At 36.8% G+C, this 26,812-nt stretch overlaps 3 protein-coding genes across 3 annotated transcripts; 2 read left to right on the forward strand and 1 right to left on the reverse strand.

Moving 5' to 3' along the window:
- Window positions 1–528: 528 nt before the first annotated feature.
- mogat3a (monoacylglycerol O-acyltransferase 3a) lies at window positions 529–5,582 on the reverse strand. The gene is made up of 9 exons (XM_087788124.1): window positions 5,345–5,582; window positions 5,050–5,228; window positions 3,738–3,798; window positions 3,512–3,655; window positions 2,031–2,161; window positions 1,831–1,874; window positions 1,679–1,769; window positions 983–1,091; window positions 529–867 (listed from the first exon to the last, which is right to left on the reverse strand). Exons 1-9 carry the CDS (start codon window positions 5,436–5,438, stop codon window positions 713–715), a joined length of 1,008 nt encoding a protein of 335 aa, XP_087644250.1. The 5' UTR covers window positions 5,439–5,582; the 3' UTR covers window positions 529–712.
- Window positions 5,583–8,301: 2,719 nt separating this feature from the next.
- On the forward strand, window positions 8,302–19,985 carry atp1b2a (ATPase Na+/K+ transporting subunit beta 2a). Its single transcript, XM_087788125.1, has 8 exons — window positions 8,302–8,586; window positions 12,488–12,616; window positions 13,594–13,698; window positions 13,778–13,857; window positions 16,329–16,454; window positions 16,802–16,861; window positions 16,977–17,072; window positions 18,626–19,985. Exons 1-8 carry the CDS (start codon window positions 8,481–8,483, stop codon window positions 18,788–18,790), a joined length of 867 nt encoding a protein of 288 aa, XP_087644251.1. The 5' UTR covers window positions 8,302–8,480; the 3' UTR covers window positions 18,791–19,985.
- A 796-nt stretch (window positions 19,986–20,781) lies between these two features.
- Window positions 20,782–23,610, forward strand: LOC148082118 (eukaryotic translation initiation factor 4E type 2-like). The gene is made up of 7 exons (XM_087788126.1): window positions 20,782–20,904; window positions 21,140–21,230; window positions 21,316–21,450; window positions 21,523–21,627; window positions 22,446–22,598; window positions 22,711–22,847; window positions 23,407–23,610. The coding sequence occupies exons 1-7, from the start codon at window positions 20,816–20,818 to the stop codon at window positions 23,444–23,446; spliced, it is 750 nt and encodes a 249-aa protein (XP_087644252.1). The 5' UTR covers window positions 20,782–20,815; the 3' UTR covers window positions 23,447–23,610.
- Window positions 23,611–26,812: the final 3,202 nt, after the last annotated feature.

Raw genomic sequence — 26,812 nt, forward strand, 5'->3', positions numbered from 1 at the left:
GTAGCTCCTTCTAGTTTAAAAACCAAAATAAACTAGGTTGAAAGTTTTGTCCATGTATTACCACAACTAATAATTTGTCTTATTCTTGTGGTCTTCTATTTTTTGATGGGATTTAGCACATTGACATTTTGTTAATTTGTTATTCACCTCCACCAATGTTGATAAGTTATATACAAATAATATTTGAGGGTTTCAACACAAAAAACAACTATATGAATCAATTAAAAAAAACAGATGCAAGTGACACTATTGTATTTAAATAAAACTATTGGTATTACTTCTTACACTGTCGAAAACTTGATAAAAAACAAGAATAGTGTAAACCTTTACCTTAAGGTTGACTGGAACATTTACTGCCTTTAAGGACCCAACCAAATAGATACTTTGAGAAAAGACTGAACCACCTTTGAAGCACTTTCATGTCCTTTGTACTGTATTTCTCTGTGCATTTATGTGACCTATTTCATTTTATTTTACAGAAATTGTGAACCTGTAGATCTCATTGAAGGACGTTGTGCAAAGTTGTTAAAAATGAACAATAATCATTTTATTGAACAAACAAACACGTAACCATTGAGTTTAATCCAGCAGAATGCAATTAAATGTGCAGCGGATGCATTAGTGGACATTGAAGGCAACATGTGAAAAGCATGTCGATACCATGACGGAATTTGAAAGTTTAATCTCTTGTTACCAACGGAGTTCACCATGATTAGATGAACTTGAGGTGTTGGTGCTCCTTCAGGCCATATTTCTGCTTGTTCTGCTCGAAAACCTCTGTGAGCGACTGAAGGTAGACTTCGTGAAGTGCATCAATGTCCGAACTGCTGGGACTGGGAGTTTGTTTCACCGGGATTGGTTTTCCGACTAACACACAAGTGAGAAACAACAATGTTGTGTCAATATATGCATGTTAGGATCTAGTTTATCACAGGAACAACAGTATTTACATTTTACTACTGTTAACCGTGCAAGAACGTACCAACTGTGTGAATGGGTTGCCTGTAGGGCATCAGACCAAAGCTGTACTGAAAAACTCCTCTAGCGTGGAACAAGGGCATTGCTATTCCCATGATGGTCTGCAGGCGGTTCTGTTCACACGGATGACAGCGAAGGGAAAAATCTACTCAAGTTTACTCAAAAAACAACATAATATGATATGTCACAAATGTCTTAAAGCTGCAGGTGTTTTGAAATGACAACTCAAAATATTTACACAGAAACAAATTTTCTTAATTGTATAGATACTTTTTTTACGCTGCCGTCTCCATCACAAATTAATTAATGGCAAGGTTTATTTCCTTCTTCAACATCCATCATCATAGACATTTCTCTATGTGTTTTCCAATGCAAGTGTGTGTTCATGATGCACAAATTGACTGTTCAAAACAAGCTATCAAATAAAACTATTGTCTTTTCTTCTTCTTTAAAGGTTGCTAGCATGCAGCTTTTGGTGCGTCTTCTACCCGTCTGTCTAGCTTTTCTTGCTAGAGCGCCTCCTGGAGGTTGTAAAAATAACTACACTTGCTGCTCGTTTCGGAAAAAAGTAGTGGTTTATGGTGTGTAAACTACTGTATTTATTTATCAAGACTTTGCTTTACTGACTGAAGCTAGAGTTCAAAACCCTTGTTTTTATTGACATAAAGCACAGATACACTTGTCATAAATGATCACCAACCTGCAGTCTCCTGAGAGAGGAACCTGCTGGGTTCTCGATTTGATCAAAAAGTTCATTCTCTCCAAACGAAAACACAGGAACCAGCTGTGCTCTGCGTCAGAAGTCATGGGTTCACTAAATACCTGAGAATTATCCAAATGTGCTCCACCTACCCATGCTTAAGTGCCAGCTTGACGAAGCCCTTCCTGCTGCGAATCTAAAGACACGTTTAAAAAAAAAAGTAAACACAAATGAATGAATCAATAAATGTCTGTGGTTTTAGTTGATAGCAAAGAAACAACCACTGCTCCTTCACTCATCTCAGCTGTAGTTGTAGCAATCATGAGTTCAGAGGTCACAAGGCATTACAAACCTGTAGAGTTAAAGATCCTGGTCGAGCTTCTAGAGACTCTGCAGCTCCACCTACAGCAATGACGGCCACGTTTCCTCCCCCAGGCTGACTTGCAAGATATGACAAGCTGTCTTTGCTGCTCGAAACCAGTCCTGGACGGACACAAAAAAGGAAAAAAAGAAAATTGAACGAGCAGAAAACGTGAAAGTTGAACAGTGGTGTCACAACTCAACTTATACTAGGGGCCCAAATCTTAATAACAACATCTAAAAGCTCTTCTTAAACAATATATAAAAATATCTTTAAAGTATTTACTTTACCACTAGAGGCCCACAAGGTCCAAACGATAACGATAACGTAATAACTCACTATATGATTTCATGTGATATATTTCAATTAACATGCAATGATTTTTAGGGACACTGAATTTTAGTGACATCTTGCGATTGTTCAAATCTCGTTTGGTTGAAGTATTAGTACTGAACGACAAAGTATGCCCAGCTTTAAAAGCAGCTGGAGTTGAATGTATCCCCTTGTCCTCAGTCATTGCCAAGATTTCATTGCTCCTTTGGCTGGATGTGATGATTGTTGCTATCTAGCAACAGTAAGTTTAATTGCAACACAAAAATAAACAAAGTCTATTTGTGTGTTAATTGTGAAAGACAGATCAATATTTAAAACCATACACACACTTTATTTAACCCTTGTGTTATCATAGGGTCAATGTGACCCAAAGGCGCCAAAACAAAGTCAAGTTTCACCTTGACCCCGAAGCAACACAAGGGGTAACTATTAAATGTGACAAAAATATTATTTGAATGTGAAAACATAAAAAGTTAAAACAATTAAAAACTAAAAAATAAACAAATTGAAGGAACAAAAACAAACAACCATTCATACTGTACTGGTAAATATCAATACAGTACTGTTAAAAAATATATTGATATATATTTTAGTGATTTATTTTCTATTTCAGTGTCCGATGCAAAGAAACTTGGGCGTATGCGGAAAATAAAGGGCGACGGGAGAGTTTTAATAAATGTAATAATAAAAAAAACAAACATCTTTGATCCAGTCTTCAGTTTGAAATTAATATTCCATCTGGACAGGAAGCCACTAATGGTTATCAGACTCTGGACAACTCAAAGTCAAAAGATAACGCAAACACAAAGGTTAAATATTGACAGAATGCTGCAATACAGTTGGTGTTCAGGTTTTGCGAGTCAATCGATCAATAGTGCAACTTCAGCAAGCAAATCAGAGAGCAGTTTTGAGATTACACATTTACAGAATAAACCCCCTCCTTTTTCATGACCTTAATTAAATGATTATAGTTCCAATATATGCCATTATTTAATTTTAATGTTGATTATTAGTGCAAGAGCAAAGTATTTAAGCTGATAAACCAAAGGCAATTTTTTTTCCTCATGGTTGGGGCCGAAGTTTTTAAGTGAAAGAGGGAAGAAAAGATGAGGGGAAAAGTTAACATTGAAGGCCAGTACCTCCGCACATGATGTAGTCTCTGAAGAGAGGAATCCTGAACCAAAATGGCAGCATCAACAGGTGCGGCCTCAGTCCCGGGAACAGTCGAGAAAATCTCGTCGCCTCGGTGCAGAAGTTTCCAAACGCCCCTGCGACCAGCACTCCTGTCGTGAAGAGGCACAGAGAGTTGATAATTTGTCGCATGGCTTGAGAAAAACAACCAGCAGACGAACATGTAAGACTCACCATGTGGATGAAACCCAAAGATATAGTTTTTTTTATGGTCCAGGTCCACAGTTTTAACCAACTGAAATGTAAACACAAGCGGCAGAAATTATGAAGGACGTTTTATATATGGTGTAGATGTTATAGTCTAAACAATTCAGTGTGTTTATATACTGTATGCCAGATGAGTAGATAGATGTACGAGAAACCAGTCTTTATTGATTTAAAGAAAAAAATGGATTTACAAAACAAGTCAACACTGTACAAACACATTTTTATGAGAGCATTAAACATACATTTCAAATTAACCTTTTTTGGAATATTTTTTGAATAATTAACTTCAATTATTTATATATATATATTTTATATTAGAATAAACAAACTCTACCTTTATATTAAAAGGTAGACTTTTCATTTATTGAATATTTAAATTGAATAACTCCTATATTTGAAGGAATATTTGTTTTTAATAATCAAGAATCTCAATACTTATTTGGTATTGTCCGGTGCCATTATTATATTTTGAAATATAAAATGTTTAATTTTTTCGACATTTGCTTTTATAATATTGATCTTTACATTTACATTTGTATGTAATGTATGTAACGCATTGATTTTAAAAATATCCAAAAGTTTGATGAAATGAATGAAAGAAAAAAAGATGCAACCTTTATAAAAATGATTCAACTGGTTTACCCTTTAAATATATACAATTTACTGAACTCAATTATTCACTAAAACAAACTTAACATTTAAATATACAAACAACTGAACTCAATTATTCACTAAAAAAAACTTAACATTTAAATATACAAACAACTGAACTCAATTATTCAATAAAACAAACTTAACATTTAAATATACAAACAACTGAACTCAATTATTCAATAAAACAAACTTAACCTTTTAATATACAAATAACTGAACTCAATTATTCAATAAAACAAACTTAACCTTTAAATATACAAATTATTTAATTATTAGAAAATTGTAATTATTCAAAAAAGCCTTTCAATATACACACAATTATTCAATAAAAACAATTTAAATGCTTTTAAAGCATAAACATTTCAATAAAGAAATTAAAAGTGTCAACATTTGAAATGTTTAATTCAACAATTCATTATTCGGATGGCACTGATATATTTAATTAATTATGTTGTTTTTTTTATTAATTTAAGTGCTGCATAAATATTACTTTTAGAATGTACTTTGATCCATGTCAGCAGGCAGAGTGAAATGTCAATCTAGTTCGATTGATAACTTAATCTTATCGTTTTTTTTTTCAGTGGTCATGTGATTGATCCGTGTGTGCACTGCTTGATAATCTTACCGTGATTGGGAAATACTCCCTAAAATATTCCCAAACACCCCAGCTCCTAATCCAATGTGACCTCCGACCCCCGCTGGTGGGCGTGTCCCAGTCCAGCCACAACCAACCAGCGTACAGAACGGCGAGCGTCCACCAATGAGAGAGAGCCAGGAGGACAAACGCTGCCAGACAGCATTGAGCTTTAAAAACATGACAGAAGATGATCAGATGTTTGTGATGGAAAATATTAGTGTCAGAATAAAGATGAATAAAGGTGAGTTCTCGTTGGAAAGGAGGAGAGAAAACAAGTTGGTACCCAGAGCGAGGAAAGAAAACATCCACTGCAGCACCGCCGCGGTCTGGAGCCTCCGGCGCAGAGGAATGTTGAGCGGCGCGAACTCGATGCTCATGGCGGCGAAAGTGTCGACGTCTCCTTGCTTTCTGTCCGGTTGTTGGTGTTTCTCGAGTGCGCCCCGATAAAAAAAAAAAAAGTTACTGGGAACTTTTGCGACCACCTATTGGTGATCGGTAGCGCTTGTTTTCATGGGGCAGCTGCGCGGAGGGGCGGAGCCCAGATTGTGAAACTTCACTCCCAAAACAGAAGTTCCATTTGTACGGCAGCGCGACAGGGACAAAATCCAACACGATCAATACACGGATTTGGCGATTTCTCAAGACTGACTGACTGGAAAGAAGGGCGTGTGATAGAAATAATAAATGAACTGCAGATTACACCAAGTAGGAGAGTTAGAAAAATATAGATACAACAATATATATGCGATGTTTTCCCACCATGATACTGTATCAATAATCAACAGCAATCTATCGATTTTATTTAGTTAAACATTTTTCTTTTTAACTTTTTTAAATTCATTGGCTTTTAAATCATATTCTACTTTTTTTTAATGGATTTTTAATGGTACATGTTTCATAAGGGTGTATAAAAATCAACACTATTTGTTATTAGTATTGTTTTGATTGTTTAAGCGCTTTGTGACCCTGGTCTGGAAAAGCGCTATATAAATACAGATTACTTGCTTACTTACTTTATTTATTTACAATTATCATGCATTTCACAACTTTGCATTTTTGTGTTGCTATTAAACTTCCAGAAGCTAGACAGCCGCAGACATTACTCCCTTGAAGAGAGAAAGAAAGGACGAATAGAATCCTGCTAGAACCTGGCAATGACTGAGGACGAGAGGATTCATTCAACTCCAGCAGCTTTTGTTTTTATTGTTGTCCCTGTACAGTGAAATAGTTCATGCTGCCAGATTCTTACCAATACACACCCCTAATAACAGGTCAAGATGCATCAAACAAGTGTAACTAACTCGTATCACTCTCTTATTCTGCGCTTTTAAAATCCCTTGTTGTCATTATTGATTATGGTCTAACCTCAAATGACTGGTTATTGCAGCTGCATGACCAATATTTATCTCTGCAGATTTTATGACAACATTTGTCAACTTTGACCTGAAAATGGCTCATTATTTGATGAAAAAACAACAACATATTTGTTAATTTCCCAAGTAGTTTCTTGTAAGACAATCGTGACTGGTTACTTCCTAAATAGACTCTGATCTTTTAAAATAAAAGAAGCTGTCCTAAATGGTATTTGGATTTCCATTAATTTCATCACTATAGACACACTTCACAAAAGTTGATTCATAGAAACAAAACAGAAATGTTCATCTGTCATAAATAACATTGATACTACGTATTTAACCAGAAATTAATGGTTCCTTTATTAATTTTAATTTTTTATTCATTTTTCAGTTATTTTTTCCTTTTCCTCCTAATGTTAGATCGTTAAAATCTTTCTCCAATTGCATTCATGTATTTTTATTTGTATTATTTATTTTAATCTATTATTATGAATAGTATCGTTACGTTTAAATTAACTATCGGTGCAATTGCAAAAAAATGAGAGAAGCAATTGAATTAATTTCACTATAATAGTTGTTGAACAATCCCACTAGAGGGCAGTGTGTAACGTTCATTTTCTCAATGCATGGCCATCATTTGCAAACGAAATAGTTTTGAGTATACATGAGACATTTAAAACAGATTTTCGTCTCATTATATATTTCTGATGCATTTTCCAATTTCAGTTGCATCCAGAAAGTACCGTAGGCCAGCAGTCGTTTTCAGATGTACGCCCTGTCCTCAAAGGACACGCTGGAAATACATCAAGAGAGAGAGAAGTACTTTATTCAAAACCATAACCAAAGGTCAAGGTGGACAAATAGATTTATGACAACCTTTTTCGCTTGCAATTAATTCAAAACTCTGCAGCAAGAATTCTGACCTGCTCTAGTAGAAGAACTCACATTTCCCCGATCCTTAAAACTCTTCACTGGCTGCCAGTTTCTTTCAGGATCAACTTTAAAATTCTGTTTTTTACTTTCAGAACTATTCGTGGTCAGACTCCTCCTTACATCAGTGATCTGATCCAGCCTTACACCCCAGCTCGGACTCTGAGGTCTGTGGATCAGAATCTACTGATGGTTCCTGAACACGCTTTGAGACCAGAGGAGAGAAATCCTTCTAGGCTGTTACTCCTAAGCTTTTTGGAAATATCTTCCTCTCCCTCTGTATTTGATGGATCTACACAGATCTAACCGTGTATTGTTTGTGATTGTTAAAGCGCTTTGTGACCCAGTTCTAGTAAGGCGCTCTAGAAATAACCCTTACTTACTTACTTACTTTTTCCTAAAATACTGCATACCCCCTGGACAAATATATTATTCACGTCTTACTTATTAAAGACCTGATGATGCACCACAACCGCCTAAAGGTTTTTTTTTGTTCACGGATCTAATCTAAAATCCAGTTCTGTACCATTGTCGTCTGTCTGGGCCCCAGGACAACCATACCAGAGAGAGAAGAACAAGTCTTCTTCTGCTTGAGAGAGCCTGTCAACACCTCTCCTAATGCTGATATGCCATTGATGTGTTCCCTTCAACATGTCATTTTACAAATCCAAAAGGATTGCAATAGTTTGAAACAAAAAATGTTTTAATGTTCTCCTGAAAATAGAAATAATCCCCATCTCCAGGAAACGACTATTCTCATTGTGGGCCACAACTGTAAATTGTAGATGGATGGAGTTAAAAATAAATTACTATTACAAATAATCCGTCTACGCTCGGACTAACGTGACATTGTCCGACGAGTGGCCCCTGTCATTGGTCAGAACCGCGAGCGCTCGTTTGACGTCACACGGCACTGGGGTGGGGGGGTTTATTACAGTGACGCAATCCGTATCTCTCCATCTGTCGTGGTCTCTCATCCGTTCCATCATCGCTGGACCGGATCAATACCGGGAACCTTTTCCCCCTCTTCTCTGGGTCTGACGCGATTAACCACGTGGACGGGGACCCCCGCGACTTCTTCCATCCCACGAGCAACAACCATCACCTTCATCCCCATCTCTTGCCACCACCATCATGTCCGCCACCAAGCAGGACGACCGCAAAGGCTCGGGCGACTGGCGGGAATTTTTCTGGAACCCGCGGACCCACGAGCTGCTCGGCCGAACCGCTTCAAGCTGGGGTAAATAAATCCACTTATTTGTTCCTTTTATTTTCCTTTTTAATGCGTTCTATCCGCTCACCTGATCTATTATTTAAGTCGGTGAATATTAACACAGAGATTTTTTTCTTGCGCTATAAATATGTATTTAAATGTGAAACAATGTGATCTGTTCCGGCGACATGATTGGCTGAGAGGAGTCACGCTGTCCGGCCTGACATTGGCGGAGAGTCTGAGGTCAACCTGGGCAGGTCTGACACGCCATCATCCACTTCAGACTCACCCATCGCCTGCTGTTGCACTTCAGCTTCAGGCAAAACTTAACATCAAAACTGATGTTGTCTAGCAAATATAATCTGGTGTTTCAGCACAACTGTTGAAAATATGAGTCATAGGTGGCCCTTGAAGTACAGTGAGAACATGGACGGGTTGTAATGGAGGATAAAGCGATGGCCCTGTCGTTACTGGGTAAAAAAAAAAAACTGGATGTGCACAGGATTTGTCAGAGGGGAGTCATGATGTCATGATGATGATGATGATGTGGGTGTATGAGAAAGAACCCGGGTCTGTTGTGGGGTCATCAGCGGGGTAGACCCGAGGAGGATCATGTGATCAGACGGTATTGATCCTGTTATTGTAATCCTCTTCACAGGACACTGTTAACAACATAAGCACTGATCACCAACCAGCAGACTTTACTTCCCCATTTTCTTCCACTTCCTGCTTTTCTACACCTCTAACCTTGACCCTCTTTTTTTGTGATTCTCCATTCTAGTTCCAATATTCTTCATTCAATTTTTTTAACTGGATTCTCTGTCTTTCTCTTTATTATGACACTATGACGTCTTTTGAAATAATTTTCAAAATCACTACTTATTAGATGTTCCAGATTTTAAAGCAACAGTATGTAACATTTTGATGATATACGTTTTGTTAATTTTTTTGTAGTAATTTGTTTATTTTGAACAGTCATAATTCATGTCTTGCTTTTATTTCACCACCAACATTTCTTTACATCAATATGAAGAACTGATTAATCTTTTGAAATAACCTGGAGGATTAAACAAGAAACGGATACAACAACATGAACAAAAAATGTGCATGCTGTATGTGGCAACAGAGGTTCCAAGACATTGCAGTTACACTGTTCAGACTCTGGGGGGGTTTAAAAAAAACCCATCAATTGCTGCTTTAAGATCAGACATAACACATTTCACATGTTAGCATTTATTTGGACACAGGGTAGTTAGTAAAATCAGACAATTTTTACTGTGTTTTTGACTTGCTGAAACTGCATTTCAAATATCGGTTCTGACAAGTGAAAACTAGTAAGTAAAGTAGAGTAGTGTGTGAGTCTGAGAGCTCAAAGGTCAGGCAGACTCATCTTGGAATATGTGTGGGTTAAGTTCAGTTGGTTCCTGTGCATTTATGCTATAAAGCCAGTTGAAAAGCAGGAATAAAGTAGTTTCATTCTTCTAATAATTGAAAAAAAATGTATGGAAAATGGTTAATAAACTTTGAATGTAGTAAAACTGCAGTGGCCCTAAGAGAAAAAACGTCACAAAATAAAGCAATAAACTAAAAATGATGAACATAATAACAAGACCACAACATTGAAATTAGATTTTTTGGGGGAAATAAATGTGTGCATGTGTCATGTGTCTTTGTTTAGCATTGATTCATTTATAAAACTGTCAATTCGCCAAAATGTATTATTTTCATTATATCCTCATATGGGAGCTTGTGAAAGCAAATTACTTATCACATTATTTGTAATTGGTCAAATTTCAGTGTTCATTGATGCCAAGCTAACATTTTAACATAAAAATGTACTTAAAACAAGGAACAGAAATGTTGATGGCAAGTCTATGTGTATTTGTGCAATTTCTTCGAAGTAACATAGAGGATTATTTTACAGTAATGTCTCCTAGATAAAATACTTTCAGATCGATTATTATATTATTACTGTTTAAAGTTCCAAAATAAATGTTTTCTACTGCCCTTATAAATGTACGATGTACCTTTACAATATGTATTCAGATGGCAATTTTAAATTATTTTCGTATGTTTTTTATCCTATTATGTGTACAGTGAGTAAATCAATCATTCAAGAGATACAATTAAAAAAAGAAGAAGAAAATATTACAAATTCAAAGAAATATTCAAAAGAGACAAAAAAAAGAAGTAAAGAAAATAAAATTGAAAATGACCAAGAGGAAGAGGTGGTTTATACAAACCCTTAGTGGAAATATGAACAAAGAGGACTGGAAATAAATATAGCATACACGGTACACTTTTCTCTTACTGAACCAGATTGATGACGAAAAACACTTTGAAACTGTTGCATTGTAAGTGATTTGTAACCTGATCTGCTCACTAAAGCAGCATCTCAACACTGTATTTGTTTCTGGCTTCTCCCTATTGTGTCGTCCCCAGAGAGCAGAGAAACAACATTTTTATTATGGATTCTTGTCATATTTGTTTTCTCAATGTTCTCTTGCTCAAAGCTACAGTAGCATCCGTGATACTTCAGTCTTGAGGGAAATAATGAAACACTGGTGTAGAATAGTGGTTACATGGACCTCCAAGTGTCCAAAGAAATGACTATATTATACCATTTTGATCTGCTTTAGGTTTCACTTATAGACTACCTGTTCTAAAATCAACAGAATTCCTATTAGAGCTTATGTTTTTTTTATTCTGTATTATTTAGCCACAAGTCAGGTCTGCATGCTCACACTGGGCTGGACTGTCAATTCATCAGCACAGTTTTCATTTTCTTTTTTGACATCTTTCCAGCACTGTCACAGTTTTTGTCTTTGCACCATTGTTTTGTTTATGTTTCCTCATCAGTCTTTGTGATTCACAACCAGTTGTGACAGAGTTGGACGATCCAGAGATCTCCTGATTTTGCATTAAGTCGTGAAGAGTTTGTTGAACTGACCAGTTGAAGTGTGTGTTTGTTCTTGGTTCAAATGTTGCCTCTGAAGATCCTGTGGCGCTGACACGACAGTCCAGTCAAGTGCTGTGTGTCGGAGGAATTTAGTCTTTATGTTTTGATGATGTGAGTAGCAGTGAAAAGAAAATGACTTCTAAAACTTGAATGATTCTTCACTTGTCTAGAGCTGAATTTGGTAGAAGACGCTCTATCCTGGAGGTTCCAAAAATCTATTTTTTAGTGCTGTGGGCTGTTCTGAGGTGCATCAAATCTCAACTGAAAAGTCATCGGTTCAAAACCGCATAGTGCACCTCATTTATTTTCTACCTTTTCTGCCATTTCATCCAATTTTCACTGCTGTGTTTTAATGATGTTTTGATGTTTTTTGCTGTTTGAAATGTATTATAATTATTATAACTGGATGTCTTCTAACAGTTAGACAGATGAATACACAACTGATGGATGAATAAACTATAGACACAATTAATTCAGCTATCAAGACTTAAATATATAAAAATTGAACTGATATTTCACATTATTTCCATTAATTGTTTGAAAGTTTCTTTCGTGGTCAAGAACATTAATTTAGATTGTTTTGTTGGGTTATAATCTTCTGATCATTTGTAAATCATGACAAAACCCATGCATTTTTGGTGAGAACACAACTATAAGATTCACGCCATGTTTATGTGCATCAACCAGTTTCACAACAGATCTGTAGGCAGATTAGCCCCTCCCCCTCCATTCATCCTCAACTAGGTCAATGGCAGGGGAGAGCAGCATAACGGGAAAAGATTATAACCCAAGGTGGGGGAGGAGAGTATAAAGTGGATTGAATAAAACAACGAAAAATAAATGAAATTCTGCTCTGTGTGATTGTAAAAACAATATGCACATCATAGGGTGGTGGTTGAGTCACAGTGTGTTGTATGAATGATTGTCTAATGATCGTCCATCTGACCTTCCACTGTGTTTCCTCATCAGGTCTGGTTCTGCTCTTCTACTTCGTGTTCTACCTGTTCCTCGCCGGGATGTTTGTGTTGACCATGTACGTCATGATGCTGTCACTAGATGACTACAAACCCACCTGGCAGGACCGTTTGGAGACTCCGGGTCAGTGAATCCCACTCAAAAAGCTGAACCTCCCTTGGCTTGTTTCAGGAAGACATTTATTTTGTATAAAACAGCTTCTCTACACAGCAACACACAATTTTAAAATTTCTTTATGTAATAAAAACAAGCATATTTAACATAATATTTAATTTATTATTATTATTGTGAAACTATACAATCATGTCCCACCTGTAGAAAAAAAAATGTTACAGGTCCAAGAAGACGGAAGCTTCAAAGAGTTCTTAATAATATGATGTTGAGCTTCAGTATTCCACTTAGGCAAACGAGAACACTAGGATGAACACTTGGATTTCAATGGGGGTCTTTTCCCCTTTGGGTCCCTCGTCACCTTGACCTTTTCCAATAGCCCCCTCGTAAAACTTTTACTAATTTTCAGGCAATTTTTTTGACAATTTCGGAAATTTGATGGGGATTTTCCAAGTCACGGCACATTACAATTCTGAAATTATTCTTTAATGAATGTTATAAAAAATAGTTTAAATCTAATTAAATCTTAAAAATGAACTGGGGGTCTTGTGCCCCCTTTTTCTTGACTTGATGGAGTTACTATCCCCCCTAAGACTTTCTCTGAGAGGTCAGTTGTCCACATGATCATTTCTAAGCTTTTCTTTCAAGCGGGTTATAAGACATTAAGATCATGGCTTTCAAATGCTCGACATCGTAAGACGTCTACTTATACGTTGCCAATGAATTTCAAATAAGAGGGTTAGGAAGATGCATTCACTTAGAGATAATAAAACGCCTAATAAACATTAATGAGATGTTGCTGCATTCACGGCTGAGCCCTGCATGTGTTGCTTTGGGCTCAGTGTGTACTTGTACACACTTTTCATGAATAAATGAAAAGCCTAGTCAGCAATGTTGCTTTTAACTCTCTGGTGTGAGCCAAGTGCTGGTTCTTACTTGAGAGTGTTTAGCTGTTAATCCACCGTCGTGATGAAGTTCGTATGTTTCAGGGGTGATGATTCGTCCGAAGGGGGACCAGTTAGAGATCAGCTATTCTCTGTCGGACAACAGCAGCTGGTCCAGCTTCGCCCAGAACCTGGACGCCTTCTTGGCCCGTAAGAACCCTCCTCATTCGAACGTTGATGACGTCATCATTCGTGCGGTGAACACGTCTGTCCTTTGATGCCTTCACAGCGTACAACAACGACTACCAGCTCCTGACCAATGACGACTGTCCTCGCGATCAGTACTTTATTCAAGAGGACAGTGGAGAGGTAGAGCCGTCTCTCTCTCTCCTTTTACCTGTCGACTGTTCATCCTCCCTTATCCTCTCATCCATCTTATATGATTTGTTTTTGTCCTCTGCTTCAATGTACCCTTGATCAAATATGTCTAATATGATCACTCACTTGAAAAGACAACAACAAACAAGTATATTTAATCAATTAGATAATAGTAAATATTTTCAAGTCATAGTGTGCAATATTAGGGTTCATCATCAGGGAGCTATTTAAGTAAATAATACTCAACAATTAATGTAATTTACTTGTTTAAAATAACCACTTTTTTTGTGAATTAATAAACCTTTTATGTTAATAATAATAAAATAGATTTTCTTTTTTGGACGCCTTTCAAAACAAAGTGCAAAACAAAGATAAAATGACAAAAGTTAAAAGATACACTTTTGGGTGGACTACAGAAAATGAATCACTTTTAATTGATTGATTAATAGATCAATTGATTGCCTTTATTCTTCATTCCTCCCTGAATTCTTCCCACATTAGGCAAATTTGAGTATTCACAGAAGTTACCCAAAGAAGATATTTAAAACATACAGTATTACATAATAATAAACTGTTAATAAATGAATAAATATAAATAATAAATACAAGTAAAATAAAATTAATAATCAGAATAAAAATAATAATAGTAAAAAATACAATATAAAATTAAATGATGATAACTATATCAACAAAAATGATCATTAGTAAAAGTACACACATTACAGAAGTACAGAAGTGGAAGCAAGGGGATCCTAATTAAACATTATATTTATGTTTTTATTGAATATTCTGACAGCAATGGGCTGAGAGGTGCAGTGGAATCAGCTCATTTGAAGAGGTGTGATTTTAAGGTGTTATTTAAAGGGTTAGAGTGTTGATGTCAAGGATGCTCGGGGGGAGGTTTCAGAGGCGGGGGTGCAGAGCCATTCAAGCTGAAAGTGTTGTGAGTTTGATGGAGAACGACCATCTGAGATACCAACGGTCTCTCAAATCAATGGATAACATTCAGATTTTCTGAGTTACACATCAAAGTGTTTTTACTCCTTCCTGGCAAAGTGCCACGGCGCTGGAGCTATGACTGGTTCAGGACAAAGGCCAGCTACAGACTGGGTAAGAGGTGCAGCAGACGCTCAACTCAGCTCCAGTGGATTTACTCGCCTGAGGCGTCTCTCCACCTTGTCAGGAGAGTGTCCGTGAAAATCTGAGGTGACAAAGAGCGTTCCATCGGGAGTTCCTGTGTAGCCTGAGCATGAAAAATCACTTCTGTCGTCCATTTTTTTCACCTCACTTAACAGTGAAGTGGAACAGAGATAGGATGCTCCATCCCAGGTGTGTGAGGGAGAGGTATGGCAGGTCCTACCTCCCTGCTGCCATCAGACTCCACAACAAGAACACAGCCAGATAATATTTAACAGCACCTTTTCTTCTTGTTATTTTTGTAAATATGTTAGTGTATATATATAATATAGGGCAGATTTTTATTCTATTCTATTTAGATTTTTTTCATTTTATTTTTATTTCTGGGTGTTTTTATTTTTTGTATATTGCTGTTTAAACCGAATTTCCCCTCGCGGGACAAATAAAGGATTCGGATTCTGATTCTGATCGATGCACACTTGGGGAAATACCTGCTTTATATACCGTGTATTTCAGCAAGCATCGATACACCTGCTTCTTAAACCTGTCCTATGAGCATTGTTTTATCCAATTATCTTTAGTGGAATTGTGGCATTTATGAACTGCCATATGCTGCCTCTCCTTGCAACAATTAAATAGTTCCTCTGTAATCACCTTCATTCTTATTAGATTGTTTTTGTCCTGTCTTCACTCCTCTGTAAGTCTTCTATACTTCAGATATCAACTCAGCTTGCTGTTAATTCTTCAGAATTTCAAAGCTATTGTCTTTCAATTGCACCCACAGTTTACACACCTTGTGTGAATACATTCCTTCCTTCTCTTTGCCAGTCGTTTTTTGGTTTGTCGTGTAAACCTCTGGAGTAATTTGGGGCTGTCGCTCTTCTTTCTCATGATCAATTGATGATCCATGAGACCAGATGTTACATTAAGACCCAGGCCGGGCGACATCGACTGTCATCTGTCAACAGTTTTAGTCTTTAGTTCTTAAGTTCTTACTAAGCTTCTCCTGTAGTACGATACCCCATCCCAACCTTGGTTTGTCTGTGGTGACTATAAGACACATTTTTTTGGCCCATGATGGAGATATTGGAGTTGGATTATATTTTTTTGTAGGCGTGTTTTTTATAAAAGTAATTACTTCAGGCAAGTGCAGTGAATAGCGTGAATGGTAATAGTGGAGCTTGATCAAGACAAGCTAAATAGTCATCAAGAGACAGAATTATTTATGGATGTTATATGGTCCATGGTCCAACCACCTGTTTATCCACATTAACAAATCTGCGCTGCCATCATTTTGTAACTGTTTCTTTCTCTTTTTTTACCAGGTGAGGAACAATCCAAAACGCTCCTGTCAGTTTAATCGTACCTCTCTAGGGGAATGCTCTGGGACGACCGACGGGTCTTACGGTTACAGCAAAGGTCAACCTTGCGTTCTCATCAAGCTTAACCGGGTATGTTTATGTGCTTGTAACATTGGAACTCCGAGATTTGATTTTTGAAGAAATCGTTTTTGAAAGTTGTATTGTGCAAATGGTAAAAGTATATTTAAACTACAAGGATAATCCAGAGAATTTTAAAAGGGTAAAATGATCTATCTGTTGTGAATTCACAAACTATAGATTCATATATGGATCATAAATATCTCATGATACTATCGGAGATATCCTGAAAATAAATGCTGGTTGTTTGTTAATGTGATAACACTGAAACTTCAGGTCGAAGAGTAACTTTCACATTATAGATTGTATAAGATTATATTTTCCAAACATGTCAATATTTTAACACACCATCTTTTCAGGTTATCGGCATGTTGCCAGGGAAAGACGGTCAGTCACCTTACGTCTCTTGCAGTGCAAAGGTACATCTTTAAGTGACTCTTCTCTGTCTGAATTCCTGTATGACTTTGTACTCATGATTTAACCTCAAAGAAAAACACAATCAATTAAAACTCTTGATTACTTTTTTTTCCACAGAAAGAAGAAGGTGATAAAATGGGAGAGCTGGCTTACTATCCTTCTGATGCCGCCTTTAACCTCATGTACTACCCATATTATGGAAAAAAAGCTCAGGTAACTGGAAATTGTGCAAATAAAAATGGATTAAAAAGCTCTTACACTTTAAAACACTTATCTTACTTGACAGGTATTTGGTTTTTTTCACATGTATTTGTCATTAAATGAATTATACATGTGGTTGCAAGAAACTGACCACATAATTTGTCTTTTTGATTTTTGGTAAATTGTATAATTTTTGAAGAAATAAAAAAGTCCACAGTGGTTCTATTGACAGCTACACTAGTAATCGTGTGAGATTTGGCTGTTTGTATTTGCTTCTGATCTATTACCAAACTGTGAGTGTTTCTTAAATGTTAAAAACGAGCGTATTACTCATGTACGCTGAATCCTGGCATGTGCATGCTGGTCAACTGAGGTATTGCAATGCCAAGACCATGACTAAAAAATAGGAATAAGGATAAATACATTGTATTATTCCTGCCACTTTAATTTAAAAAATATGTTATTATCCAAATAGATGCTTGGTTAAACTCTTACTAGTACACTCTACCAGTTCAAAGTTAGTGTTGATAGTGTCCAAATCGAGAGAGGCCGAGAGAAAAAAACACACATAGAGGTGAAAACATAGTAAAACAAATAAGTTAAACAATTCCAACACCAATATATCATTGTCTGTCCGAAGAGTTCAAATACAAGACCACAAGATGCCAGACACGGGATCGCTTTTACCAGTCTGGAATCCAGGCAATGTGAAAACCAGACCAGTACCAGGTGGATTTCAAAACTGCCTTTGGCTGGTATTTCCTTGGCGGCTTCCAGCTGTGTGTTAGTGAAGGTCATGAAGACCGAGAGGAAATGGAAAATGATGAGACTAAATAAAGGCAAAACAAAATCAGTCAATACTCTAGCTACCTTGTAATGGATATTATATATTCCACAAATCACAGGGAAGCAACTAGTGAAGGCATCTTAATGTGGAACAAACTACTTGTTCAATAGCGAGAGAGGGTTTAAGGGACTTTGAATGTGTTTTTTGGTATTTCAAAAAATGCCAATATCTAACACAGGTCCTGTTGAGGTCAGAGTAGTTTGGACAGCAGCAGGAAACACAATCAGAGTCTCCATCAACTCATAAGTCTGCAGAAACTATGAGTTGCTGTGACATTATTATGGATAAGTATGTATAAGGAACACATATCTTAATCTATACCATGACGAATTGAGGACATTTTAACGTTAAAAGGAGGTCAAACCCGCGACTAGCAATAGAAGGGATCAGGAAAGGTCAAGATCAGACAAACTACAAGGGCAACGCAAGTTGGTTTGGACACACTGAAAGAAACGTTTTTGATGAACATTTAGAAATGTTCCAAGTCAAAAGGTTGCTTTCTTCATCTTTTTGTTTTCAAGCTTATCTTTTCTAATCGTTGATGTGAAGGAAAACATTTATTTTATTGAGAGAAAACATTGAAATGAAATGATGTATCAAAGTAGTGATTTATGAACCATGTTATTTAAAGTGCTATATAAAGTACAAGATAGGTAAACCTTATCCAATGAAATCCAATTTCGAATGAATAATATGATTGTGTGACGTGTCTCCTCAGGTTAACTACACTCAACCACTCGTGGCGGTGAAGTTTTTGAACCTCACTCTGAATTCGGACATCAACGTGGAGTGTAAACTCACATCCAACAATCTTCTGGAAGGCAGCGAGAGAGACAAGTTCGCTGGTCGAGTGTCCTTCAAACTCCGGATCAACGACAAGTGAAGTCGCGGGGACAACAGATGCATGTTGAAATTACACTCGTGTCAATGAAGAAATTCTCTTGTCCTTTTGTGTGCTTAATATGTAGAGCCACTTCCCATGGTTTATTTATCATTAGCTGACATGTAAACATATCCTATATTGTTACATTTTCACATGTCGAGATCCTTTTCTTTCTTCTCCCAGTCCCTCGGTGCAGCTTTACCTCCCCGAGACTGTCACTGCCGTTCTTTATTTTTCTGTTGTTAGACATATCAATTCACTTCACAGAATCTTAATCTTCGGCCGACGGAGCCGTCACAGATGTTTACACTGTTAATGCTACTATTAACAAGTCAAAGAGCAATAGAGGAACAATGCCAAACCAGATCACAGCACCGTGACACACTTGTTGCTGCTTGTTGCACAGAAAACTTCAGAGTCTATGATTAGATGTTGATCGTTCAATTAGTTTAAAAAAACAGCAACAACAACATTTTAATCTCTTTATATTGTAGATTGTGTATTTGGTGAACTGTTTACAGCTTACAAGACTGCTTTGAACTACACTGCCAACTCTGTCCCGTGACATCTGTCTTATCACATTGATCTGTCTCCTCATATGTTGTTCCTTCCTGGTGCTATTACTGTTTCTGTCAGTGTCGTTACATGTTAATTTATTGAGCAACTCATATGAACTACACCTGAAACCACAGACTTGGACGCAACGGAGCTACTTAAGAAAAGGATGAATTGTCTAAACAAACGTTCATACTTCCTTCTGTCCATACTTCTGGAATGATTAAAGACCGCTTCCAAAGTGAGAGAAGCGAGGGAGGGGGAAATAGTATCCGCAAAAAGAGAGCGACACAACCAGTCATGTGTTGATGAAGCTTCATGACACAGAGTTTTTAGAGGCGCTACGCTCAGTTTTAAAATGATGTGAGGTTTTAATAGAATAGCTGTTCAACTCAATAGACTGTAGACAAGACAGTGCCATCTAGTGGACTCTCACAATAAGCACAGTGCTTCATGAGGTTTCATCAACACATCATTGGTTGCATGTGAGTCAAGGATGTTCAACAGTATGTGGATGCAGAAGCTGCACATTTGATGAGATGTTTTTTTTTTGTCTCTTGTCATCGTTTGTCAAACTTGTGTGTAAGTTGTATTCACACGTCTTCTTCCCCTCCTATTGTAAGCGTTGATTCCTTCTTTCAAAAATACTCCCTCGATTACTACATTAATAAAGGATCAACAAATGATATTGATCTAAATTCTCCTTGTTTCCTTGTCTTTCTTGTGACAGTATTTAGCATATTTGAAGAAAGAAATCATTTGAAGTTTTACTATCTGAAGTATTAACTTCAAGAAAAGGATTGTTGTGTTATGGTAACTAATTGTCCAGTTCAGAATAATGGACAAATAGGCAGAGTAAAAAAATAAAAGAGTGGTTAAATACAAGATAAATTATCTGTTCTTCTGGGATAAAGTTCTTTCTTACAGATCCCATGTCAGGTTGAACTTTCCCCCCACAAATATTTGTGAATGGTGACAAAATAAGCATTTGTCCAATAGATTTGGAATACATTGATTTTTTTGTTCTTTTTTATATTTCGCCTCAAGGGACCAAAACAACAATAAAGTACCAAAGTCTGATACATTTAATTCTCTGGCTGTATCGTGTTTAATCTTCACGAACATAAGTACAAATGCAACAGTGTAAAAAGTATGTCGGCCTACATATAGTACGTCATTTCCGGTAGATAAAAATCACACGAGAACTCCGAGAATGTCTGCCTTTCTTAATTCTTCACCCTTTTCTATTTCATTCTTTTTGAAGAAACTCATCTTTTTGAAGTAACTCATTCTGATATCATGCCGTAATTTTTTTTCAACCAGTTGATTATGAAATTGAATAAATAATCTTAGATTTCTGAGTTCTCGCGAGATTGGAATAACACCCCTTTAATCGCTATTATACGTCACTTCCCTGTCTTGCACATGCGCAGAGGTGGGAGCTGTTCGTCATTCTGTTTCGGAAGCTGCATGAGGATAAACGAACGACAAATATACGAGGATTATTTCATAAAAAACTTTCAGAGCCACGAATGCGAAGCCATGATTGACTTGGACCGGTAGGAAATATTTAATACATTTAAAAAATACAAAAAAAAACTACAGATTCACCATTTAGTTTCTTAAACTGTTTCTCTTCTTGATAACTACTAACATCGTACAGCTGACTGTTAATTCCAAAAACAAAAGACCAATATTTATAGAGTCAGAGTTCAAATTGAATAAAGTTTTCGTACAATCTTGTATTTGCCGCCGGTAAATAGTTGTACTTTATTTAACTTCCGGTTTTCGCAGCCCCAGCAACGAGGAGGAACACAGAGAGTTGGAGTCTTACACCAACAACAATGATCAGACTAGTGATACCAACATTACCAACCATTACAAGGTAACTATGTACCTGAGAGGTGCTCAACTAGTCTGTGCAGAAGTTAACATCATCTTCTCTACTTCTTCATCCTTTTTCGGTGCAGCTCGTGTGTCCAGGTGAAGGAGAACATCCGCTCCAGTTCAACTACACCTTCTGGTACAGCAGAAGAACTGCAAGTCGAGCTGCAAGTTCCCAGAGCTACGAGCAAAACATCAGACAGATCGGCACCGTAGCATCGGTACAACTACATCATCCTTCTATATTTGTTGTTATCATTCTAATGATCTGCAACTGTGTGCGATTTGTTCAGGTGGAACAGTTTTGGAGGTTCTACTGTCACCTGGTGCGACCTGGAGATTTGAGTGGACACAGTGACTTTCATCTGTTCAAAGAAGGGATTAAACCCATGTGGGAGGTAAGACACGCTCGAGTCAGGGTCGCCGCGGATCCTTGATGTGTTTTAAAAGACATTCATGAAACTAAATACAAACATGTTGACACAAAAATGTGAACACATTTTGGTTGATTGTTGAGTTCGTAAATTGTATTACACAGTAGTTACATTTGAATTCAACTTGTCTACAGCTGTAGGAACCCCGTGAGAAAGACCATTTTTAAAATCGTACTTTCACTGTAAATGTATGTTTGGGATTAATATTTATCAGGTTTCTCACCAGGACCTTTTTACGATTAGGGGGACTGTGTGAAGTGAAATCGGGTCCGGGGGTCTGTGTTCAATAGTTAACATGAATTAATTTACAACTTGATTGAGATAACCTTGGAACTTAACTTTATTTCCTACTTTGATTGGTTATGGCTGGTTTATAGTAGTCACCTTAGGAGGCTGCTTTAAAATTGATGCTGGATGTTGGTTGGAAAGAATAGGTAAAAACGTAGAAAGAGTAAACTAGACATTGATTGTTGAAACTCTTAAGCCTTGTATTTGATTAATAAACATCCTTAAATGGTAGTATTTCTAAGAGCTGACAAAGGTATTTATTTACAGTATATGTTACTGCAATCATTTGTCACAAGTAAATTGCGTTTTAGGAAAAAGAGATTTTATTATATAATCCGAGCTGGGATGAATGTATAAATAAGATCAGTCTGGACTGCAGGATTTGCAACTTAAACTTTAGATAAGACATCATTGTCTGTGTACATTCATGCGTTTGTGTGTATCTAGATCTAATCTAGATGAAACTAATTTATTTTTCTTCGTCTGTCGTCCAGGATGAACGAAATCGAAACGGGGGAAAGTGGATTATTCGTCTTCGTAAGGGTCTGGCAAGTCGTTTCTGGGAAAACATCATTCTAGCCATGTTGGGTGAACAGTTCATGGTGGGAGAAGAGATCTGCGGGGCAGTGGTTTCCATACGTTTCCAGGTGAAGTCATGACTTTAGTCTGCATCCTTGAAAAATCCAGTCGTAAAACTGCATTCTTTTAGGTTCTGTCGTCTGGCCTCAACTCTTGTCTCTTCAATCCTCTGCGTTTCAGGAAGACATCTTGTCTATGTGGAACAGAACATCCTGTGATCAGACGACAACATCTAGAATCAGAGACACTCTAAGAAGAGTCCTTAATCTACCAGCTAACACCATTATGGAGTACAAGACCCACAACGACAGCCTCAGGTATTACAACTATGAAAACTACTAACAATAAGGAAGATATCAAAAGCTCTCATCTGTATAATGCAAGTTATCATGGTGACAGTAAACCTGAGTAAGGTAATATTTTGCAACAATACTGCACATATTTCTGGCGTACAAAAGTTGGACAAAGGTAGACATTTGGATCCAGAAAGTCTTTGAAGGATTTGTTGCGAGGGGACTGGAGAAGACCCTTGGAATACTTAAATTGTTATTAACTACTAAAAACCCCAGAAAATGGCACCTTGATTTCTTCCATGTCTTGTTGATTTAAATGTATGGTACAACATAAACGATAAGAAGAAAAAAAACTCCTAAGAATTTAATTTAAGTGTTGAGTCTAAACATTTCCAAGTTCCTGCATCACTATTGTCGTGACAAAACACTGCTTGTTTTCGTTTCTATTGGTCACATGATCATATACATAGAAGTTATTGCTTGATTAATGACCATTGTTTGAAGACGACAAACCTACTCCAGTCATTTTCTATATACTATATTAACAGTATATTAAATAACCTGATGTTTGTTTTGGTTCTAGGGATAACTCCAGCTTCAGAAACACAAAGATTTCGGTCTGATGACTTTTCTGTTGAGGAAAAACTCTCCAGTCCCTTGTAATGAGGTGTGTGTGTGTGTGTGTGTCTGCGTGTGTGAGTGTGTGTGTGTGTTTGTGTGCACACGGATTACTTTGTGTGTATGTAAGTACTGAATGTATACCAATAAAAAAGTTTAACAAAATGAATGGAGAGTCATTGCTCAGAACTATTTTTGAGGGGCACTCAGCTGACATCTTTTCTTTTGTTTCCATTCATCACATTTAGTTTTTCTGTTTGAAAACACATTTGTAAGTAAGTAAGTATTAGTAATTTGTGAAATGAAGCTTCTAAAGCTTTGTACTCATTAGCAGAGTCCACTAGATGGCGGTTTGCGCACTATTTTATTGCTTAATAAAGCTATTCTATTGAACCCTCACGTTTGAGGGCGCCACCTACTGGGCTCTAAAAATATCACGGTTCTGTTCAGCCAAAAGCCATAAAGAAAAAGAGTAGGTTAGTAATTTATATTTGTAGAGCTCTTTTCCAGACCAAGGTCACAAAGCGCTTAAACAATCAAAACGATACGCAATTTTTTTTAATCCTTGTGTTATCCCAGGGTCGAGGTGACCCAAATGTCCCAAAAACAAATGTGTCTGTGGTCTTCTGGTCTTTTGGTCTTCGTGTCACATTGAACCTGAGACAACACGAGGGATAAAAGCTCAGGACTGACTTCCAGGGAAGGTTAACTGTGAAGTTTCTTGTCCATACAGAGCAGCATGTTCTACTACCATGTTCTCTTAAGTTCTATGAAGAAGGAAACCACAGTAAACTGACTTTTTTTTAAATTTTTAAATAAATACTTTTTCAACCTGCAGCTACACGGGCTGGTTAAGTAAGTAAGTAATAGTTATTTGTAAAGTTTACCATAAAAAAAAAAGGCAATCAGTTGTCAATTTAATTTTAATTTACTATTTTCTCAAGAAGACACCTTGTGCAACACTATATTGCAAAATGTCATTATTTAACTTAACTCAAACTAGTCCAAAATGACTGTAAACCAACTCTACACTAAGTAGCAAGTAAGTAAGTAAGTAATGGTTATTTGTTAAGCGCCTTTCTAGACCAGGGTCACAAAGCGCTTTAACAATCAAAAACAATACTCAGATATATCTATATACTATAAAAGGCCAAGACACGTGAGACAAACACAAGAGTCCCAGACAATCAGGGAAAAGCCTGAACAAAGTCTCAGTATTATCTTAATTATCAGGTTCATACAAGGATTGCAACAGAAGATTATTTGATTAAAACAAATACAAATACAAATAGACAAATACATTTGTAAACAATGCTGTGAGAAGAATTTTTTATTTTGTATAAAGATACACATTTGATGCAGTTTCATTAGAACAGCAAAACAACGTTCATTATAAACGTGTACATTATGTTTCTTTTGTCCTTCCATTATTAGGTCAGTGTTGCTGATTCGACAATCCAATGTAACCATTTGTTCCCGGTTGTCTTAGGTGGGCCTAATCCCTTTTGCTTCTCTTGGCCAGTGCACAGATAGAAAGTGAGATCCCTTAGGTTACAACTAATCCAGACGAAGGATTAAATGCACATACTGCAAATAAAGCTGTTCACAACTAGTCCACGTTTTAACCCGAGTGAAAGTGGACCACTATGAATCTGTAACTTGTTTTGTTGATATTGTTTTTTTTAGTAATGTTGAAAATGATTAGATCAGCCTTTTATAGTAACAATATAATTAATTAGTGAAAAAAAAATTGAAATTCCTAAAATCGATCGTTACAATGGCATAGTTACTGATGTAAGTAAGTAAGTAATTTATGTTTATAGAGTGGAAAATAAAATAAAATGAGGAGCTTTTTTTTCTTCTTAGTATTATGTTTGTCCAAATAAATATACCCTTAGTTCCAGCAGACGTTAGAATACATTTTAAATTGAAGAAATTTTAAGGGATTACAGTCATTGTACATAAATCAGTGATTCCCGGCCTGTGGACCGCGGCCCCCTGGTGGGCTGCGAAGGTATTGCAAGTGGGCCGCAAAATCGTTTCCAAAATGGTATAATTTTTTGTGGGAGGGAGGATGTAATTATATACAAATAAAAATACACATAATAATGATTTAAATATTAAAACTCGTTAAGTTTAAAAGGATGTTAAACAAATTGAATTATTCTTTTCGTTATTTTGTTTTTCCTTCGAGTGTTTTACATGTGACAAGGGAATGAGAACGCATTATAATGCCTTCGTATTTATGGGGTCGGAGGTGGTTTTTGAGACTTAAAAGTGGGCCCTTAGTTGAAAAAGGTTGGGGACCACTGATATAGATGATGTGAAAGTTCAACAGAGATCACTTAATCATACTCTTAAAATGTTGACTCATTCATTATTATAACTACCATCTTATTGTAGAAATAGCTTTATGTTCTATGTGTATTTAAATATCATCTTAGTTTATAGATGCATTCTTCAATATTTGACATTTATACTCGAGGATAAACTTGTAGTTGGAGTTAGCGACACTTAATTAGTCGATAATGATCTGTAATTAAAAGATATCATTAACCAATATTGTAAATAAAACCACTGTGAATGACAAGCTGTATCGTGCAGAATCGTCCAGAAGAAAGCTCAGCGGAGTTAACTCGACTCTAAATATAGAGTTTTCATTGTAGCCTCAGATCTCACGCTTTCGTCTGTAAGTGTCAACAATCTAATATTCTGTTCATTGCTCGTTTCATGTTAGCTTGTCTGATCGTTCTACCATCTGTGTCGGTCCAAACACTCTCCATACACGTTCTCTCAAAGTTAAACAGGATTAGCATCAAATCTGTTTCTCCTCCTCTTTAACCCAGTCAGTCCCTCTGATCTGACGTTAGCTCTCTGAAGCTCCCTGCGTCTCCTCCAGACGCCTCGTCACCTTTGCCTGAAACACAAGGTTTATCATCGGAGCCAACGATGATCTAAGATTCAAAACAGGTACGTCTTTAGAATCTCTTTCAATGTTGACCTTTTGACCTAGTGTGAGAGTCGACGGTGTGTAGTTCCACTTTTTAATTTTGTAATCCAGACAATTGTGATACCACACAGTTCTTTTTAGTGATGCATAAACACTCATATTTTCTGTGGTGGCTGAATTCATGGCAGGATTCTTGCTCTACAAGAAGTAAGCAGCCATTTTGGTTTTACCCACCTAAATCGGCTTCATCCCGCTGAGCAGCTCAAACCTTTAAACACTTGTCAACTTCAATCAGCGGCTGAGACTTCTCCGTGTTACCTTACCCTTGCGATGTCAGCAAGTGAGAAGTCAATTCAACGTAGTTATAAGGGTAGCTGTCATGGTTTGAATCCATCTGTTGAAATGTTTTTTGGTTAAAGAG

This window comes from Callionymus lyra, chromosome 4 (assembly GCF_982586985.1).
Source record: "Callionymus lyra chromosome 4, fCalLyr1.hap1.1, whole genome shotgun sequence".
NCBI lineage: Eukaryota > Metazoa > Chordata > Actinopteri > Syngnathiformes > Callionymidae > Callionymus > Callionymus lyra.

What these genes read in the sequence shown, in the direction of transcription:
- mogat3a (XM_087788124.1), bottom strand. Translation starts at nt 5,438, where the DNA reads ATGAGCATCGAGTTCGCGCCGCTCAACATTCCTCTGCGCCGGAGGCTC. An exon ending in AAGCTGGCACTTAAGCATGG is followed by an intron (nt 1,770 to 1,830) that starts GTAGGTGGAGCA and finishes CTTCTGACGCAG; the next exon opens with AGCACAGCTGGTTCCTGTGT. An exon ending in CCTCTCTCAGGAGACTGCAG is followed by an intron (nt 1,092 to 1,678) that starts GTTGGTGATCAT and finishes CCGTGTGAACAG; the next exon opens with AACCGCCTGCAGACCATCAT.
- atp1b2a (XM_087788125.1), top strand. Translation starts at nt 8,481, where the DNA reads ATGTCCGCCACCAAGCAGGACGACCGCAAAGGCTCGGGCGACTGGCGG. An exon ending in CCTGGACGCCTTCTTGGCCC is followed by an intron (nt 13,699 to 13,777) that starts GTAAGAACCCTC and finishes ATGCCTTCACAG; the next exon opens with CGTACAACAACGACTACCAG. An exon ending in TTCAAGAGGACAGTGGAGAG is followed by an intron (nt 13,858 to 16,328) that starts GTAGAGCCGTCT and finishes TTTTTTTACCAG; the next exon opens with GTGAGGAACAATCCAAAACG.
- LOC148082118 (XM_087788126.1), top strand. Translation starts at nt 20,816, where the DNA reads ATGAGGATAAACGAACGACAAATATACGAGGATTATTTCATAAAAAAC. An exon ending in TGGTTTCCATACGTTTCCAG is followed by an intron (nt 22,599 to 22,710) that starts GTGAAGTCATGA and finishes TCTGCGTTTCAG; the next exon opens with GAAGACATCTTGTCTATGTG. An exon ending in ACCCACAACGACAGCCTCAG is followed by an intron (nt 22,848 to 23,406) that starts GTATTACAACTA and finishes TTTTGGTTCTAG; the next exon opens with GGATAACTCCAGCTTCAGAA.